General features: G+C 40.9%; 1 protein-coding gene across 1 annotated transcript in view; it reads right to left on the reverse strand.

Annotated features, from left to right (window-relative positions):
- Nucleotides 1-361: 361 nt before the first annotated feature.
- The window catches only part of WDR35 (WD repeat domain 35), a 78,410-nt gene continuing 61,433 nt past the window's right edge, over nt 362-17,338 (reverse strand). Inside the window, exons 19-27 of the mRNA XM_054024543.1 lie at nt 13,755-13,958; nt 11,918-12,064; nt 10,753-10,885; nt 10,152-10,262; nt 8,880-9,044; nt 5,980-6,120; nt 5,345-5,501; nt 4,431-4,671; nt 362-3,756 (exon numbers count right to left, since the gene is read on the reverse strand). Of these exons, the coding sequence (XP_053880518.1) occupies nt 3,606-3,756; nt 4,431-4,671; nt 5,345-5,501; nt 5,980-6,120; nt 8,880-9,044; nt 10,152-10,262; nt 10,753-10,885; nt 11,918-12,064; nt 13,755-13,958 (1,450 nt within the window). The 3' untranslated portion in view covers nt 362-3,605. The remainder of the gene's footprint in view (nt 3,757-4,430; nt 4,672-5,344; nt 5,502-5,979; nt 6,121-8,879; nt 9,045-10,151; nt 10,263-10,752; nt 10,886-11,917; nt 12,065-13,754; nt 13,959-17,338) is intronic.

Here is a 17,338-nt window from a genome sequence, read left to right on the forward strand (position 1 = left end):
AGTACAACTTCCCCACAATCACTGGCCAAAATTTCCTTTTCCTTCCCACAACTGAACTGAGTGCTGGCTGGCTGCTGCTCTCCTCAGAGGGGACAGCATTTCAGAGGTGCTACATGTGTATTTGGGAAGATCTGTAGGATAGCTCATTTTGACAGGCCCTCAAGAGAAACAAACCAAAAAAAAAAGCATTTGTAAATTTGTCCACTTTGATGCTACTTCTTGTGTCATTTTTGTTGTATCTTAATGCTGGCACAGAATGACATGGCCTTATATAACTCTGATTTAATTTAATTTCTTTCTTTAACAGTGTAATTCAGTATCTATAGCTAGAAAACCAAAGAAATGAGAGCTCATCCAAGGATCAGTGTAGAAAATCAGATTTTATTTAATGGTATATTTTTCACATATAAACTTTTTCCATACAGGAGGGATAAACTACTCAAAAGAACAAAAGATTTAACTTCTGGATATTACAAAGGTAATTTTTTCAGCAAGAAAGACAAACCAAGAGAAAACAAGACTCCTGACAATCTTTCCTCAAAAATATAATCCTCCTTAAAGTGAATTTAGTGCTTGTGAAAGATCCCAGACTGACGAGACTGAAAACTGAAGTGCTCTATCTATTTGCAGAACATGTACAACTGCAAGCTTCACACTCTGCCCGCAGTGGGGCTCAATTCTACAAAGTAGGAAGGATGACAGACTAATTCAGTCACCATATCCCCTCAATCGCCATTCTTACTGCCAAACAAGGATGACAACTATGATAGTGTGATATGGACACATTATCTGCCTACCAGTTGATTGAGGCTGCTAATTCGTATCATATAGTTCACTAAGAGCTGTCAGCTGGTTTCTGTTATTACTAACCTTGTGTGATTCAGCCTGGTTACCATAAAAGTGAAACAAACAGTTAACAATCAGAGAGAGAGAGAGACCAAGAATTCAGATTATAAACCCTAGTTTCTTGGCAGGTCACCTCTTATAGTTCCTTTGTCGGTACTGTACTTCTAAATAGGTGTTTAGAAAAAGACGGCAGCATAAATACTTGGTCCTAACTATAACTAGACTAGAATATTTTCATTGTAATACAAAAAAAAGTTCTAGGAAAATGTATAAAAGAATGTTATCAAGGTTATAAAGGGTGCTACTTTAAAATTGGTCCCATCTGGAAATTCTTTACTCCAAGGGTCCATCTGTGTATCTTAGGAAAACCAATATTTTTTCTACTGAATGTATATTACAAAAATGAAGACGGAAGCTCCCACAACGAAAGGCTTGTCTACATGGAGCAGTTAATGAACCGCAAGCTAGGGTGTTACAATGCATTAATTGTTCTGCAATAACTCCACATGGAGACATGCTTATTGTACACTAAAAGTGCCTTTGTGCACTTTAGCTTAATACATTTTTAAGTGCATTAAGCTTAAACACCCCATTGTGACAAGAGATTTTGCCTCAGTTCCCTGAAATGCTTTACCAAGCTCTAAATGGGAAAATCTGCAGAAAAGCATCGGAAGGGGTTTAAATTCAGAAAAATTATAAAATTGCTTAATTGAACATAAAGTGAGTGGGGGTAGGGTCAGGACCCTTTGACATGCTTAGAACAGTAATTAGTTTTAAAAATAAAGCTTTAATTAAATAAAAATTAAGAATAATTTAAATTAGAAAATAAAGTAATGGTGGCCATCGGGTACGTAATGTAGTGGGAAATCCCATAGGAAGGCATGGGAGCCCATAGAAATGAATAGGGATGATGCAATCAAGGCAAGGTATTACATCACTTCCTATGGGGAATGACTCTGCAAAACCCCATATGAATACATTGTAGCCCATAGAAACCAATGGGACTTCCAGACAACAAGTAGAGCTGGGGTTCCATCCAAAGGTCAGCTGAAAAACCCCATAGGGATGCATTGAGCCCACAGAAGTCTCTGGGACAGGGGAGGAGCTTTCTGTACATGTGAATAATTAGCATATGCTAATTAGTAATTAACATATGCTAATATATGGACACTGGCTGAGCTTGAGTGTCACATGTCAATACACATGCCATACATTAGCATATGCAAAACCATGAAAGCTGATTAGCTATTACTTTATTATCGTAATTCAGCCAATGAGCTGAAATCATATATAAAGGCAGCAGCCAGCAGGCTACAACTCTGTAGGGGACCAGGACCAGCAAGAGAGCGGAGCTCTGCCAGACACCTCCAAGGAAGAAAAGCGCTTACAGGACAGTGGCTGCAGCATCAGCAAAACCCAGCAAGGAAGAGGCTGCTTGAAAGGCAGTTATAGCAGCAACAGCAGCAGCCCACCCAGGATTCCAGGGTTGCCCCTGGCAATGGCCATTTCTGCCACCCAGCCAGCAGGAGATCTCCGCAGCAGCCCAGCAGCAGTGACCAACAGGCTTCTGTCTCTCCCGCCCGAGGAGACTCTACCTCAGGAGGAGGCAGCAGCTCACAGCCCGCTACCAGACCATGCTCCTTAGGCACCGTACCCTAGCCTCAGACCAAGCAGAAGAACCATTGTAAGACGATTCAGAGGGATTTTTAAAGAAGGCTTCCGTACATTTAATTGTCTTTTTTTTTTTTGCATCCTAGAGTGTGTGGGTTTAAAGTGTAAATAAAGCTGGATGCCTGTGGTCTGAGTGAGATCTCCCTACTCATCTAATGATTGCCTGATCAGCACTTGTTGCATGTTTAGTTTTTAAGTATTTAATGTTAATTGATATTGGTATATGTTTGTTATATTGTTATAAAATATAGAGTATTAAGTGTGTGATTATATTGTTATACTATATGTGACAGTCAATTGAAACTGTAATTGTAGTGCTGTCTTTATTTGCCACGCTGCTTCAGGTTTGTATTATAACTGTATTACCTCGATCTGTACTTTTACTGTAACTAATCAATTCTAAATAAATATTATTTTTGTTTTTGAAGAATGTATTGCTTGTTGCCTATTCTTGAGCGGAGGGCTGTATCTGTGTCCTTCAAGGGAAAATTGGCTAACTGTGGCTTTCCCTGGAAAATCCCTTAGGGCACTCCCCAATCGGTAATACCGAAATAGATACATTGGAAATAAAGGGTTTCAAATTAAAAGCAGTGATTCTAAGCAACACTGCTGGCTTAATATAATTGAATCAAAATCTTCCGGTAACACCATGGGCACTCTCAGTGCGCAATAACAATATCCACATGGGGAGTTAGTGCAGAGTAGCTACTGTATTTTAAATTTATACCCTAGCTTACTGCCTAATAACTTCCCTGAGTAGATAAGCCCCTAGAGTGTCTCAAAGGAAACACAGATAGAGATAAGCATGCATTCATTTTGTTGGTTTTTAGTCTTAGGCCCTGTTTAGACTTAGAAAAAAACCCTGTTAACCCATTTTTATAAAAGAGGGTTCACAATTACATTTTCTTCGGGACTCCTGTCATTCTAGTTTCTTTCTAAAAAAATATTTTTCTCTAATAATCTTAGTAGCATCTTGTAACAGTATAGTGCCTGTATTACATTTCATAACTCACTTTGAAATCTTGAAGTCTTTTTGATGTTTGTAATGGTACATATACAAGGACACTCTCACAATTCTTTTTCTTTTACTAGGTCACAGAACTATGGCACAAAGGACAGAAGTTGTAATTGCTTATTTCTTGGGCCTGCACACAGTGCTTGCACACATTGCACATCCAGAACTGATACTCTGTGATAGATCTTCCTGTTGCAACACAGGTTGGAAGTTTCCCTTCTCCACTAAAAAACAAAAGAGAAAAAAAAAAAAAACACGTTGCTTTAGATGAAACCTGTTTGAGTATCTTAGTGATTTGCAAAACTTTCTTTGGCCATCTGTAACAAATTTAGTTTTTCTCTACTTAGATCTGCATCATTTTATTAGTAGGGGGCATAATTAAATCATGTGTTAGTGTATATTATTAATAGGGCTAGGTATGATAATCTTCCTGATCTGACACAGTACATACATTAGTCTAGAACAGGGGTCAGCAACGTTTGGCACGCGGCTCGCCAGGGTAAGCACCCTGGCGGCCCGGGCCAGTTTATTTACCTGCTGACGTGGCAGGTTCGGCAGATTGCGGCCCCCACTCGTCGCAGTTCACCGTCCTGGGCCAATGGGGGCGGTGGGAAGCGGTGCGGGCGAGGGATGTGCTGGCTGCGGCTTCCCGCCGCCCCCATTGGCCCGGGACGGCGAACCGCAGCCAGTGGGGGCCATGATCGGCAGAACCTGCTACATCAGCAGGTAAATAAACTGGCCCAGCCCGCCAGGGTGCTTACCCTGGCGAGCCGCGTGCCAACGTTGCCGACCCCTGATCTAGCATCAGCACTGAGAGCCAGCCGCTCCCAATATCAAATGAATGGATGAAAACTTCTGTCATCATCATAATAACAAAATCAAAATGTAGTCAGCCTACCCCTCCAGAAGACCATCCAGATCAGATTTTTTGGTATGTTTAGGACAGTGTTTAGTGAATATCTCCAGTGCAAGATCTTCATATTGCTGTCTCTGTTCAGGGCTAAGGGTTTCTAAGGATTCCAGTTTAACAAAGGCTTTTGAACAAGTACCAAATGCTCTATTGGCACACGCACAGAGAGCCAAAAGGGAATAGATCTCAACTGCAGGGATAATGTCTTCATAATCTCGCAGGTGAAGGGCTAACAAATGAAAAGAATGAGAAAGTTACCACACGTTCCCTTGAACACGAATACAACTTAATTGTACGAGTAAATTGTCTTCTTCATATCAGTTACCTTATGAAATAAAACAAACAAAATAAAGCCAATGAAAATAGTAGAGAGCACAGATAGTCCTCCCTATTTTTAAAGAAGAAAATTTGTATTTAATTGTGAATTGAAAATGAGTATATGAATTAGGCCCTTCAATATGGAGAGAAGGTAGAAGGCACAACGTACCCAACTAACAGCCATCGATTCCCCTGCAGCTCCAGGGCTCTGATGTGAGCTTCATGGAAGCATCATTCAATGCACATAAATGTGTGGTCAATAACAACCCTATGGGGGTTATCAAACCTTGTCAGATAGTGACAAGTTAAACTTCAAACGTCTCCTGGTAACCAGCCCCTAGACATTTTGGTAAAATTGGTAGTTATTCTGTAGAACTACCCGATGCTCAAACTGGCAACTAACTTAGCACCTGCTGACGATTGTTCCAACACTGTTAATTATATTTCTCATGTTCTACATTACGTGGATCAGGTAATGGGTGGAACAAACATGACAAATGTAAATGGAATTAATTTGTTTTACAGGTTTGTGTGGCTTAGACTGATTTCAGTTTTCATGCCATCTATCCTGTAATAAATCCTACCTGTTTTCATTGCCATGTCTACATAACCTTCATAGAGCTGTCTTTGTGCAAGTATAAAAAAATGATAAGCCTCAGCTCCTCGCCAGGCATTATCTGTGAGGCGATTAGCTGAAGAAAGAACATCTTCCTCTAGCAAACCAGCTAAAGCTGAAGTAGCCTAAAAACAAAGGAATATCACAGGTAAAAATTTATGTTTAAAACACTCAACAGGAAGAGGGAAAAGAGATTTTCCTAGTCACTATACCTATTTTCTATGTTAACTTAGGAAAATGTATATATATATTGTCCTAAAATGAATTTCACTATTTATACTATATAGTACATGGTACAAATTTTCAGCCATGCAAAATCATTTGTATCTGTGTAAATTACAGAGTTGTGTACATGTCTGAAAAACTGGCCCAGAATTTGTCCTTGAAATAATGTTTCAGTGACAGAGTTACAGAACTCAGTTTAAATTGCTCCAGTTGCTTCAGGTCACCTGAAGAAGAGCTCTGTGTAAGCTCAAAAGCTTCTCTCTTTCACCAACAGAAGTTGGTCCAAAAAAAGATCTCCCCCTCCCCCCCACCTTGTCTCTCTAATTTCCTGGGACTGACATGGCTACAACACCATAGAAAGCATTTGAGACACTTTACCTCTGAACTCTTTCCTTTAACTTTTCCCCTCTGTGCATTTTTCACTTGTTCATGGTACTGTTCTACAAGTAAAGCGGACAATACATAAAGCTTTTTGACTCGAAAAGGTTTAGTCCTTTTCTTTGCTTCTTCATCTGCAATCTTAAAGAAATAAAGAATGTGGAAAGTTAGGTCTCTAAAAATGAAAATTCTATTTCTTTTTTTTTTTTTACAACTATATACTAAAATTATCTTAAAGATCTTTGTGAAACACAGGAAACTAGGTCAAAAGACCATTTTTTACTTGAATATTAGAATTTAATTTTCAAACAAACAGATATATCTGAATATCATTCTCAAGGTTTTAAGCGCAGAATTTATATACTCTAGGTCTGTGGCTAACAGGCGTATAAAGCCAGTCCTCAGCTGGTGTAAATCAGTGCAGCTTTATTGAAGTCCATCAAACTACATCTATATACACCAGCTGAGAAGCTTCCCCAGCACGGTAACCTGAACTCTCTATAATAATAGACTCCTTTCAGAAACAATTCAGGTATAAATTAACGACCTGACCCTGTGACTATCTCCATGCAGAAGGACCCCTGAAGTCAGTAGTATTCTACGCAGGGGCAGAAACAAGTTGTACAATTGGGGCCTTAAAAAAAAATGGAACTGAATGAACAGGTTAAGACAAAAATATTGAGTTTAGGAATCCAATAATGTTTCTAAACATGACAAGAATGTGTATTATTGTTATATTCCTTTGAAGGGGAACATTTATTTGATCAGTCATTCCTGAATTCTCTTTGCTATTATTTCTGAGTGAATGAGAGCTCACTCCCTTTAGTCTAGCTAGTCCTTTAGCTTGATCCTGTATTGAAGTCATGACTGCAGTAGATATGCTTGGCTACGGTTGAAGAGGTAATTCTATTAAACATTCCTATACTAGGGTTACCATATTTCAGCGAGCAAAAAAGAGGACGGGAGAAGCCCCGCCCTAGCCCCGCCCCTGCCCCTCCCACTTCCCGCCCCCCCAGAACCCCCAACTCTCCCCCCGTTCCTTGTCCCCTGACTGCCCCCTCCTGGGACCCCTGCCCCTAACTGCCCCCCAGGACTATCTAAGCCTCCCTGCCTCTTGTCCCCTGACTGCCCCAACCTTTATCCACACCCCCACCCCCAGACAGACCCCTGGGACTCCCACGCCCCATCCAACCACTCCCCACCCCCTCCCCAGAACTCCCAACCCATCTAAACCCCTCTGCTCCCTGTCCCGACTGCTCCGATCCCTCTCCCCACTCCTGCCCCCTGACAGCTCCCCCCCAGAACTCCCAACCCATCTAAACCCCTCTGCTCCCTGTCCCCTGACTGCTCCGATCCCTCTCCGCACTCCTGCCCCCTAACAGCCCCCCCCAGAACTCCCAACCCATCTAAACCCCTCTGCTCCCTGTCCCCTGACTGCTCCGATCCCTCTCCCCACTCCTGCCCCCTGACAGCCCCCCCCAGAACTCCCAGCTCCCTACCCCCCCGCTCCTTGTCCCCTGACTGCCCCCTCCTGGGACCCCTGCTCCTAACTTCCCTCCAGAACCCCACCCCCTACCTAAGACTCCCTGTTCCTTGTCCCCTAACTGCCCCCTCCTAAGACCCCCCCCCCCAACTGCCCACCAGGACCCTACCCCCTACCTGTACCCTGACTGCCCAAAACTTTCTCCACTCCCCCCAAAAAGCCCCCCCCCCCGTTTCTTGACTGCCCCCTCCAGAACCTCCCTGCCCCTTCTCCTGCCCCCCTTACCCTGCTGCTCAGAACAGGGTGTTGGGCTCTGTGCGAGCCGGACACGTGGCTAAGCTCCCCAGCACAACAAAACCCGGTCCCTGGCCCTGCACAACAAAACCCGGTCCCTGGCCCGGACCGGGTTGCAGGGGAGAGCTGCCCTTGTATCAGCACAAAGTGCTCTCGCTCCCGTTTTGCTACGCTGCATGGCAGTAACCGCTCCCAGTTGCAAAAGGGGAGGGCTGCACTTTGTGCTGAGACACTTGCTCAGAATGCAGGGCGGAGCTCCTCTCCAGCTGCTCCGGAGTCCAGCCCGGGACTTTCCTGCAGCCCTCCCAGCCGCTCCGGGGGAGGGGGGAAATCCCGGACATTGTGAGTGCTTTACAAATTCCCCCCGGACGCTATTTTTAGCACAAAAAGGAGGACATGTCCGGGTAAATCCGGACGAATGGTAACCCTACCTATACTAACGTACTTAGAACTTTCTAAAAAAAAATTACATTTTGAATTGAAATTTCTCATATTTGTTCTAAGTCAAGAGGTACATTTAGAAAGTTTGATAAAAAAATAATATAGCCATTTTTCTATTACCTTGCTGGAAGGAAAAAACAAAACTAAAAATATATCTGCCTTTTATAACAAATATGGTTTGTAGACTTTTTTGCATTCATGCAACTAAAAGTGGCTGGATTTTTAAAAGTCAAATTTGACAAATTGATAGCTATCAGTGAGAACTAGAGTTTTTGCCATGAGAGGAGAAACAGTTTTAGAAATAATATATTTGTCAACATTTGCTGTAACAATTATATTTATATAGTGCCTGTCAACAAATATTGTCAAAAGCACTTTATAAACTTCAACTTGGATACAAACTGATTCAAACTATACATAGGGATCATTGCACCCACCTCTGAAGCTTACCAGCACAGAGCAACAGTTTTTGACAGGAAGTGAAGAAAAAAAATCTAACTGGGATTACTTGTTAATATGATAATTCTGTAGTTACCGTGGCCTCAATATAACGATAACCATTTCCAGGGAACAAATGACTCACACTGGAAAATTTAACCACTACACAAAAGCAACTGATGCTAGCTAAATATAATTTTATTTCTGACTGGCCCATATTAGATAAAATAAAAAACCATAATACCTTGAACATGAGTTTAGCAGCATCAAAAAAATAGTTGGCTTTACGATAGAGTTCTATGGCATCAAGGATTTTATTCTTTTCCAGTAAATGAGACGCATATCTAGCTAGCAAGGATCCAATCTCTTTCATATTGTGATTTTTAGCCAACTCAACGGCTTTATTCCACTGGAAATAAGAACAGTCACAATTATTCAATTTCATGTGTTTTCAAATATACACTAAGAGCACACTTTTCATGTATATGAGCTAAAACATCATTTTAGAACATTACTACAGTAAAGTCAAAGAAACAGGTAAATACAATACAACTACAAATATTTATGCCATCAACAACCTTGTGTTCATTTTTGTAGCCATTTGGAATGAGTATTTCCTTATAGTCAAAATATCCTATCATGTTTTACACAGGAAAACAGAAGTTATGATTTTAATAAGCAAAGTATATAGCAAGCAATATTTTTTTTTATTATTATAATTGGCACTCATTGTAGGAAGCCTCTGAAAAAGCCACAACGTGTATCCATCAGGAGCACTCTTGTTTTTGTGGATGGTATTTGTAGGCATCTATCTCTCCCCATGTATTGAATAGGGAGCCTATACACTAACTCAGGCTTTGTGGTTCACAATGTTGTTCTTGTGATTTTCTGGGCACCTAAAAGTTAGTCGTGTCACAATGCCAAAGTCCCTTTCTGGATCTGGTTCTCCTTGTCTATTCAGTCCCTGGCTTCTCTCCTGAGATAGCTAATGATGATCCTAATTGGTAAACGGATAATGCAGCTGTGCCACTGTAGCATAGATACTTACAACAGTGACAGAAGGGGTTCTTCGTTGCTATAGTAAATCCCCTTCTCCAAGAGGCAGTAGCTAGGCTGATGGAGGAATTCTTCCATCGACCTAGCACTGTCTATACTGGGGCTTAGGTCAGCTTAACTTACATCTCTGAGCAACGTAGCTAGGTTAACCTAACTTTCCAGTAAAAAGAATGAGTAGTACTTGTGGCACCTTAGAGACTAACAAATTTATTTGAGCATAAGCTTTCGTGGGCTACAGTGTAGACCAGCATGTAGTATCATCTGCCTCTCACAGAAGTCTCATACCCTAATAGTTAGTGATTGGTTTAAACACTAATGCATGAAGTTTTGAAGGGTACTGAAGAGCCATCAGATGACCAATATGAAATGAAATCTCACTGGGGATCAAGAGGTAAAAATCCCATTGTTAATTCTTTTTTTCATTCCAAGACCACCTTCTGCCAGCTGCCAAATTTCTCACCTGGTTGAGATGTACACAGGTATCTACTGCATCCTTTGGTCGATTACATTTCAGAAAGGCAATCACAGCTTGTTCACACATCCCCACTCTGACAAACATATGAGCTATGTCCTGGAAGACATCACAATTTTGTTATCATTTCTTTCCAGATCTTCAGGACAGTCCTTTTTTTAATTATGGGCAGTAGGGTTCTTCCTTCTAGGATTTAGTGCATATACTGGAAAATTTAGCAGAACAGAATAGGGTTGGGAAAGAAGGGAGTTATGGCTATGTTTGTCCAAAACAGTGTAATAAGCTAAAAGGACATTCAGGTAACATGATTTGCCTTTACCATGTACTCTGGAATAATATACAAATCAACCTAATTTTAATTAGCTGTTACTCACTGGATCACTTCAGTTCATACTGATAGGGTCTTTCCCTCTTTCAGGATCAGGAATAACCCCAATCTTCACATTTCACGAACATTCCCTCTGTTGCTATTGCCAGAGGAGCTGAACCAGTGGTAGCAACCATGAGAAATTTGGGGCAAAAAAAGTCTAGTGCAGACAAGCTCACATGGTGAAAACCAAAATAACCATAATAATTTTCTTATACTTACATGAAGTAACTTGTTATTTTCTGGAAGTGAATTAGCCAGATTCTCTAGTCCTTGGTAGTCTTCTAGCATGTAGTAACATTCAGCTAAACGTTCCTGGTTTCTTCCTTGTACATAATATTGTACAGCATTTATCCTAAGGATGAAAAAAAAGCCTACTAAGATAAACAAATTTAAATGTTAATATAGTGCTATCCGACTAAACACTAAGAAATAACTTGTTTACTAAGTACAGATTTGTAAATCAGAAATGAATATTTTCACCAGTTGGCTCTGTTTTCTGGCATTATATAAACAACAGAAATACAGCTATTATAGAATGCACAAGAAATTTAGCTTCAGAATTCCATTATTTCGCGGCAGTAACAGGATCCAATGGCTAGAGCAGAGGTGGAAAGTCAGAAAGCCTGGTGTTTATTACTCCATCTACAATGAGTGGACAAATCATTTATGCCTACATTTTCAGAAGTTGGCTGTGTTTGGGTGTCTCAATTTAGTTGCCCATAGTCTGATCTTCACTCCAGGTGAAGTCAATGGGAGATGCAAGTGCTCAATATTTCTGAAAAATCAGGCCCTATGCATCTAAAGGTGGGCACCCAAAAATGTGGCCTTTAAATTCTGTGGGAGCTGACTCCTTTACAGGGGCAGAGTTAATGTAGTTTTGGTGGCCTTAAGCATGCAGTTATATACTGTGAGGAGTTTGGGTTTAAGATTAATCTTAACTCTGAAATTCCTCAGTCTTCTCTCTCTTTTTTGTCTGTTTCCCTACAACATACTTGTAAGGCATTTGGCCATTCTGTAACAAATATTTACTCATAACTTTTAACTCTAGCTTAACAAAATTGTTTGCCTAGGTTTTAAGTTGAAGAAATTTTGTAGTGATTGGATTCCTGGCAGAGCTGGGATTATTGCTTTTCTGTTCTCCCCACTCTGAATAACAGTTCTCTGTGGAATTTCAAAGCTGCAGGTAGCTGTGGTACACATGCCCTATGAAACTTACTAGCTCTTCAAGGTGACAGGGCTGGATCATTCCAGTTCATTCCACATTCACACACACTGCACTCCAGCTCCCAAATGTGCCCCCCATACTCTGCGCTGAGCTTTACGAGGAGAGTCTTAATTACGAGGCAGCTACCACCACTTCATTGTTTCCTGCTATAACACATACCACTTTTGTCTGTCTGCAAAATAGTCTCCAATCGCATTATGTGCTTGCTCAAGAAGAGTGTCATCTGCATCGCCTGAGCCTGTTTTCAATAGCTGCAATACTCGAAACCAGTCTCCCAGTTTTATCCGTAGACCAATAGCAAGATCTCTATAAATACCAGAAAATATTTGATAACAATACAAAAAGGAAAATAAAATAGCTGCAGAAATTCTTGACAAAAGTATTCAGAAATACTACCCCTGCAGGCGAACAGAAAGGAAACACGAAAGACTTATGGCCTGGAGACTAAGGGTACATCTATACTTACCCGCTGGTTCGGTGGCAAGCAATCAAACTTCTGGGTTTGATTTATCGCATCTTGTCTGGACGCGATAAATTGAACCCGGAAGTGCTCTCTGTTGACTCCGGTACTCCTGCTCGGCAAGAGGAGTACGCAGAGTCAACGGGGGAGCCTGCCTGCCGCGTCTGGACCGCGGTAAGTTTGAACTAAGGTACGTCGACTTCAGCTACGTTATTCATGTAGCTGAAGTTGCGTATCTTAGTTCAAATTGGGGGGTTAAAGTAGACCAGCCCTTAGAGTGGCATAAAACTTAAAGGAAAACTACCCTGATTAGTTATGTCTTAGACAGTTAAATAAATAGAATATATGTTTAAAAATAATTTTCAAAAGACCATTTGAAAGAAAAAATTACTTATTTTGATCTAGATTGTGATGGTCTTTATGCAGCTTTCACAGTGGTGGGGAAGGGAATAACGGACTGCCCAGAATTCCAGCCCTCTGTGTAGTGGCTGCTACTGAAATGCTCTGTACAGCCATGAGGAAGGGTATACATTGTATCCCTTAAAGGGGTGTCACATACTGTGTAACCAAAGAGCCCTGGGAAGCATTCTGCCTCACTGACACAGAATGCCCTCTACAGGCTAATCATGTATTGTGTAAAAAGTTATTTTCTTTATCAGCTTTAAATGTGTTCCCTTTCAGTTTTATTGGATGTCTCCTTGTTCTTCTAGTATGAGAAAAGCTAATGGAAGCTTCTGACTGACATACCTTACACTATTTGTTATTTTAGATACCTCTTTCATGTCCCTTTTTATCTAAGCTTGAAGTCCCAGCTTATATATGGAAGACTTTCATGCCTCCACTGATTTCTCCTCCATCTCTGGACCCCTATTTCAACTACAACTTCTTGAGATGGGATGACCAGAACTAAACACGGTATTTCAGCTCAGGGTGTTCTCCTGGTTTATAATATTTTCAATATTATTTTCTACCTCATTCCTTTGAATCCTAAAAATTTGTTAGTCAAAAACAAAAACAAACTATAAGCCTTGAGCTGAAGTTTTCCTTGAGCTGTCCAAATGTCATCCATGGTGTGCTCCCTTGTGATTACTGCTAATTTAAAAACCCAGCAATGTGTATGTATAATTCAAAGAAGGTAGGATTGAGCTAACTAACAGCAACTAGTTAACTGGCTAACTAAGTTTAAACTGTTTCTTTATATTTTGGAATCTTAACTAAAACATCTACAGACTAACATTCAAAAGTCTATGAAGATTTAAATCTGATACTGATTGCTATATAGATCAATTAGAGAAGAGTGGAAGTAAGACTGTTTGGAATGTGTTAATTTAAATAATAAAGGGATTTGTAATCTACCAGTACAGTAGTTTTCTCTATCTAACCTTGTTCTCTTTTTCAGAACTTGAAAAAGCCCTCACTGCTTAAACATTCCCACTTTTTTCAGTGCAAGCATTTATTTGATCTATTTTTTCTTTAGTTGTTGCTAAAGATTGCTAAAGTTGTTGCTATTAGTTCTTTAGTAGTTTATGCAATTACCTTCTGTCCATATCCAAATACATTCTTTCAGCTTCTTCAAATCGGCCAAAGTAAGCTGCCACTTCAGCTTGCTTCATTGACTCGCTCTGCAGATTGCCTAGGCACTTCACAAATTTAATGCCTTGATAGTCTTTGCAGCGCACAAATGCTTGTTCAGCAGTTTGTAGGTCTAGCTTCTGAAGAGCGGCTTCAGCCAGGAGACGCCTGTATGATAAGCACAGACAGAGTCACAGAGTTTAAGGAAAGAAAGGACCACCAGATTTAATCTGACGGCTGTATATCACATGCCACCAGCACCACCCGGCACCCGCAATCTAACAACCAAACTGAGTTCAAAGCATACAACCCACAGGAAACTAGACTTATGTGTCACAGGCAAAGAACAGGAATTATAGCTAGAAAAGCAGCCATACTAGGAAGTCATATTAGGAATCATTTAACTAGTCAAGTTAAAAAAAAGACACCTAAATTAGGGCTAATTCAGCACCCACTTCTAGCACCACTAATCTCAATGTGGGTGCATGCCACCTGCACTTAGGATGGAAGAATCCCATGCACTGCTACAGGCTGGTGACTGACTGGCTAAGCAGCAGTTCTGCAGAAAAGGACCTGGGGATTACAGTGGATGAGAAGCTGGATATGATCAACAGTGTGCCCTTGTTGCCAAGAAGGCTAATGGCATATTGGGCTGCATTAGTAGGAGCATTGCCAGCAGACTGAAGGAAGTGATTATTCCCCTCTATTTGTCACAGGTGAAGCCACATCTGGAGTATTGAATCCAGTTTTGGGCCCTCCACTACAGAAAGGATGTGGACAAATTGGAAAGAGTCCAGCAGAGGGCAACAAAAATGATTAGGGGGCTGGAGCACATGACTTACGAATAGAGGCTGAGGGAACTGGGATTATTTAGTCTGCAGAAGAGAAGAGTGAGGGAGGATTTGATAGCAGCCTTCAACTGGATGGAGTTAGGCTGTTCTTAGTTGTGGCAGATGACGGAACAAAGAGTAATGGTCTCAAGTTGCAGTGGGGAAGGTTTAGGTTGGATATTAGGAAACACTATTTCACTAGGAGGGAGGTGAAGCACTGGAATAGGTTACCTAGGGAGGTGGTGGAATCTCCTTCCTGAGAGGTTTTTAAGGCCTGGCTTGACAAAGCCCTGGCTGGGATGATTTAGTTGGGGATTGGTCCTGCTTTGAGCAGGGGGTTGGACTACATGACCTCCTGAGGTTTCTTCCAACCCTAATCTTCTATGAGTCTATGATTCTAACATCCAGTGGAGTGTCCAGTTCCACTGAATGTATTAACACAAGCATGCATTCATCAGAAATTAATGGTACAAATAATTCAAAGGATTTGTAATGGATTCCACTTCTAGTTCATCTGGTCAAGACTACTCCAGGTTGGTAGGGAGTCAGGAACTTTATGTCATTGTGTTTTACGACTCTTCAGTAGAGCTAGGTGAAATTTTTTATACAAATAGTTTATTAACCAAAAAAATGCAGTTTCAGGTTGACCAAAACTATTCACTACTTTGTGCTGAGTTCAATGAATGACAAAAGTCAAACTGTTTTGGTAATGTTGAAACCCAAGTTCAGATCCCTACTCCATTGGAGCAGGGACCTACACTTGAGTCTCCTACATCATACTGACATTCGCAGTGGCAATTCATAGTCATTCATATGACAAGGAATAGTCATTGGGCCAGGGAAAGAAAGTGAGAATGACTCTACAACCTGGTAGTTAGCACACTCACCTGAGAGGTGGGAGACCCAAGTTCAAGTTCCTCCTTCACATCAGGCTGAAGGGGAACTTGAACCCAGGTCTCCCATATCCCAGATGAGTGACCTAACCACTGGCTTAATGCCTATAAGGGAGACATCATCACCTTCTCCAGTTATTTTTGTAAATCCTTTCTTTTTGTCAAAACACCTGAAAATCTAAATGAAATTTTTGGGTTCAAAATGACACACAAAAATTCATTTCCATATTACCAAAATGTTTGGACTCAAAAATTTTCATTTTGATAATGTCAAAATGTTTCAGTTAGTTTTGACAGACACTAGGACTCATAGAAAATTGATAAGGAAAGCAAAGGGACCCAAGGAAAACACAGGCCAGCAGAGTTAAGGTCAATAAAAAAGAGCGTTTTTTTAGTATAGTAGGAACAAAAAGAATCCTGACAATAGTATTAGTTCATTACTAGATGGAAAATGGTAGAATTATCAATAAAAATACAGAAAAGGTAGAGGCGTTCAATCAATACTTCTGTTCTGCATTTGGGGGGAAAACATGATATATGATGATGACGACAACACACTTTCAATTCTACTAGTATATCAGGAGGATATTACACAGTGGCTTCTAAAGTTAGACGTTTTTAAAATCAGCAGGTACAGACAACTTGCATCCAAGAGTTTTAAAAGAACTGTCTGAGAGGCTGGACCATTTTTTAATATTGATTTTCAATAAATCTTGGAACACTGGGGAAGTTCCAGAAAACTGGAAAAAATCTAATGTTGTGCCAATATTTAAAAAGGATAAACAGGATGACCTGGGTAATTATAGGACTGTCAGTCTGACATCAATTGCAGGCAAGATAATGGAACAGCTGATATGGGACTCGATTAATAAATAATTCAAGGAGGGTAATATAATAATTAACGCTAATCAATGTGTATTTATGGAAAATAATTTCTGTCAAGCTAACTGATTTTTTTTGGATGAGATTACAAGTTTGGTTGATAAAGATAACAGTGTTGACGTAATGTACTTAGTCTTTTGTAAGGCATTTGATTTGGTACCGCACAACATTTTGATTCGACATTTGGAAGCTGAAGCTAGACAAGTTCAGACTGGAAAGAAAGGTGTAATTTTTTAACTGTGAGAGTAAATTAAACACTGGAACAGTTTACCAAGGATTGTGGTGGATTTGCCATCACTGATCATTTTTAAATCAAGATTGGGTGTTTTTCTAAAAGCCATGCTCTAGGAATAGTTCTCTGGGCTATTTTACCCATGAAGTCCGACTACATGATCACAATGGTCCCTTCTGGCTTTGGAATCTATGAATCTATGACACCGGGTTTTTGTTAACTTTTCAGTTTGCCTAAAAACATTAGATAAATGTCATTTTCAGTTCAACCCCAAACAATTTTTCCCCCTGGATTGTTTGAAATTGGCAGCAAACCAAAAATTCCATTATTCACCAGCTCTATTCTTCAGTGGCCTATGTAAAATACACTGATGGTCTTTGTTCAGATTCATGTTGATATGTCTTCCACACACAAATTACAGTAGACAGCCTTGATGACAGTCTCAGCCAGGGGTGACGGAAGCTCCCTAAACATGTGTGCGGGGGACCACCAGTGCCTGAACTGTGGCCCTGCTCCCTGCACCATCCCTTCCCCCGAACTCCTACCCTCATACCACCCCTTCCCCCTGAGGCCCTCGCCCTTCTGTCACCTCTAACCCCCAAGACCCTGCCCCCCACTTGCTCCTCTCTGTCCCCTCCCCCTGTCGCTTGCCCTTACGGCCGGAAAAAGTGATGGGACCAGGGCCCCTGGCCACCCCTGTTCCCGTGCCCC

The sequence above is a fragment of the Malaclemys terrapin genome, chromosome 3 (genome assembly GCF_027887155.1).
Source record: "Malaclemys terrapin pileata isolate rMalTer1 chromosome 3, rMalTer1.hap1, whole genome shotgun sequence".
NCBI lineage: Eukaryota > Metazoa > Chordata > Testudines > Emydidae > Malaclemys > Malaclemys terrapin.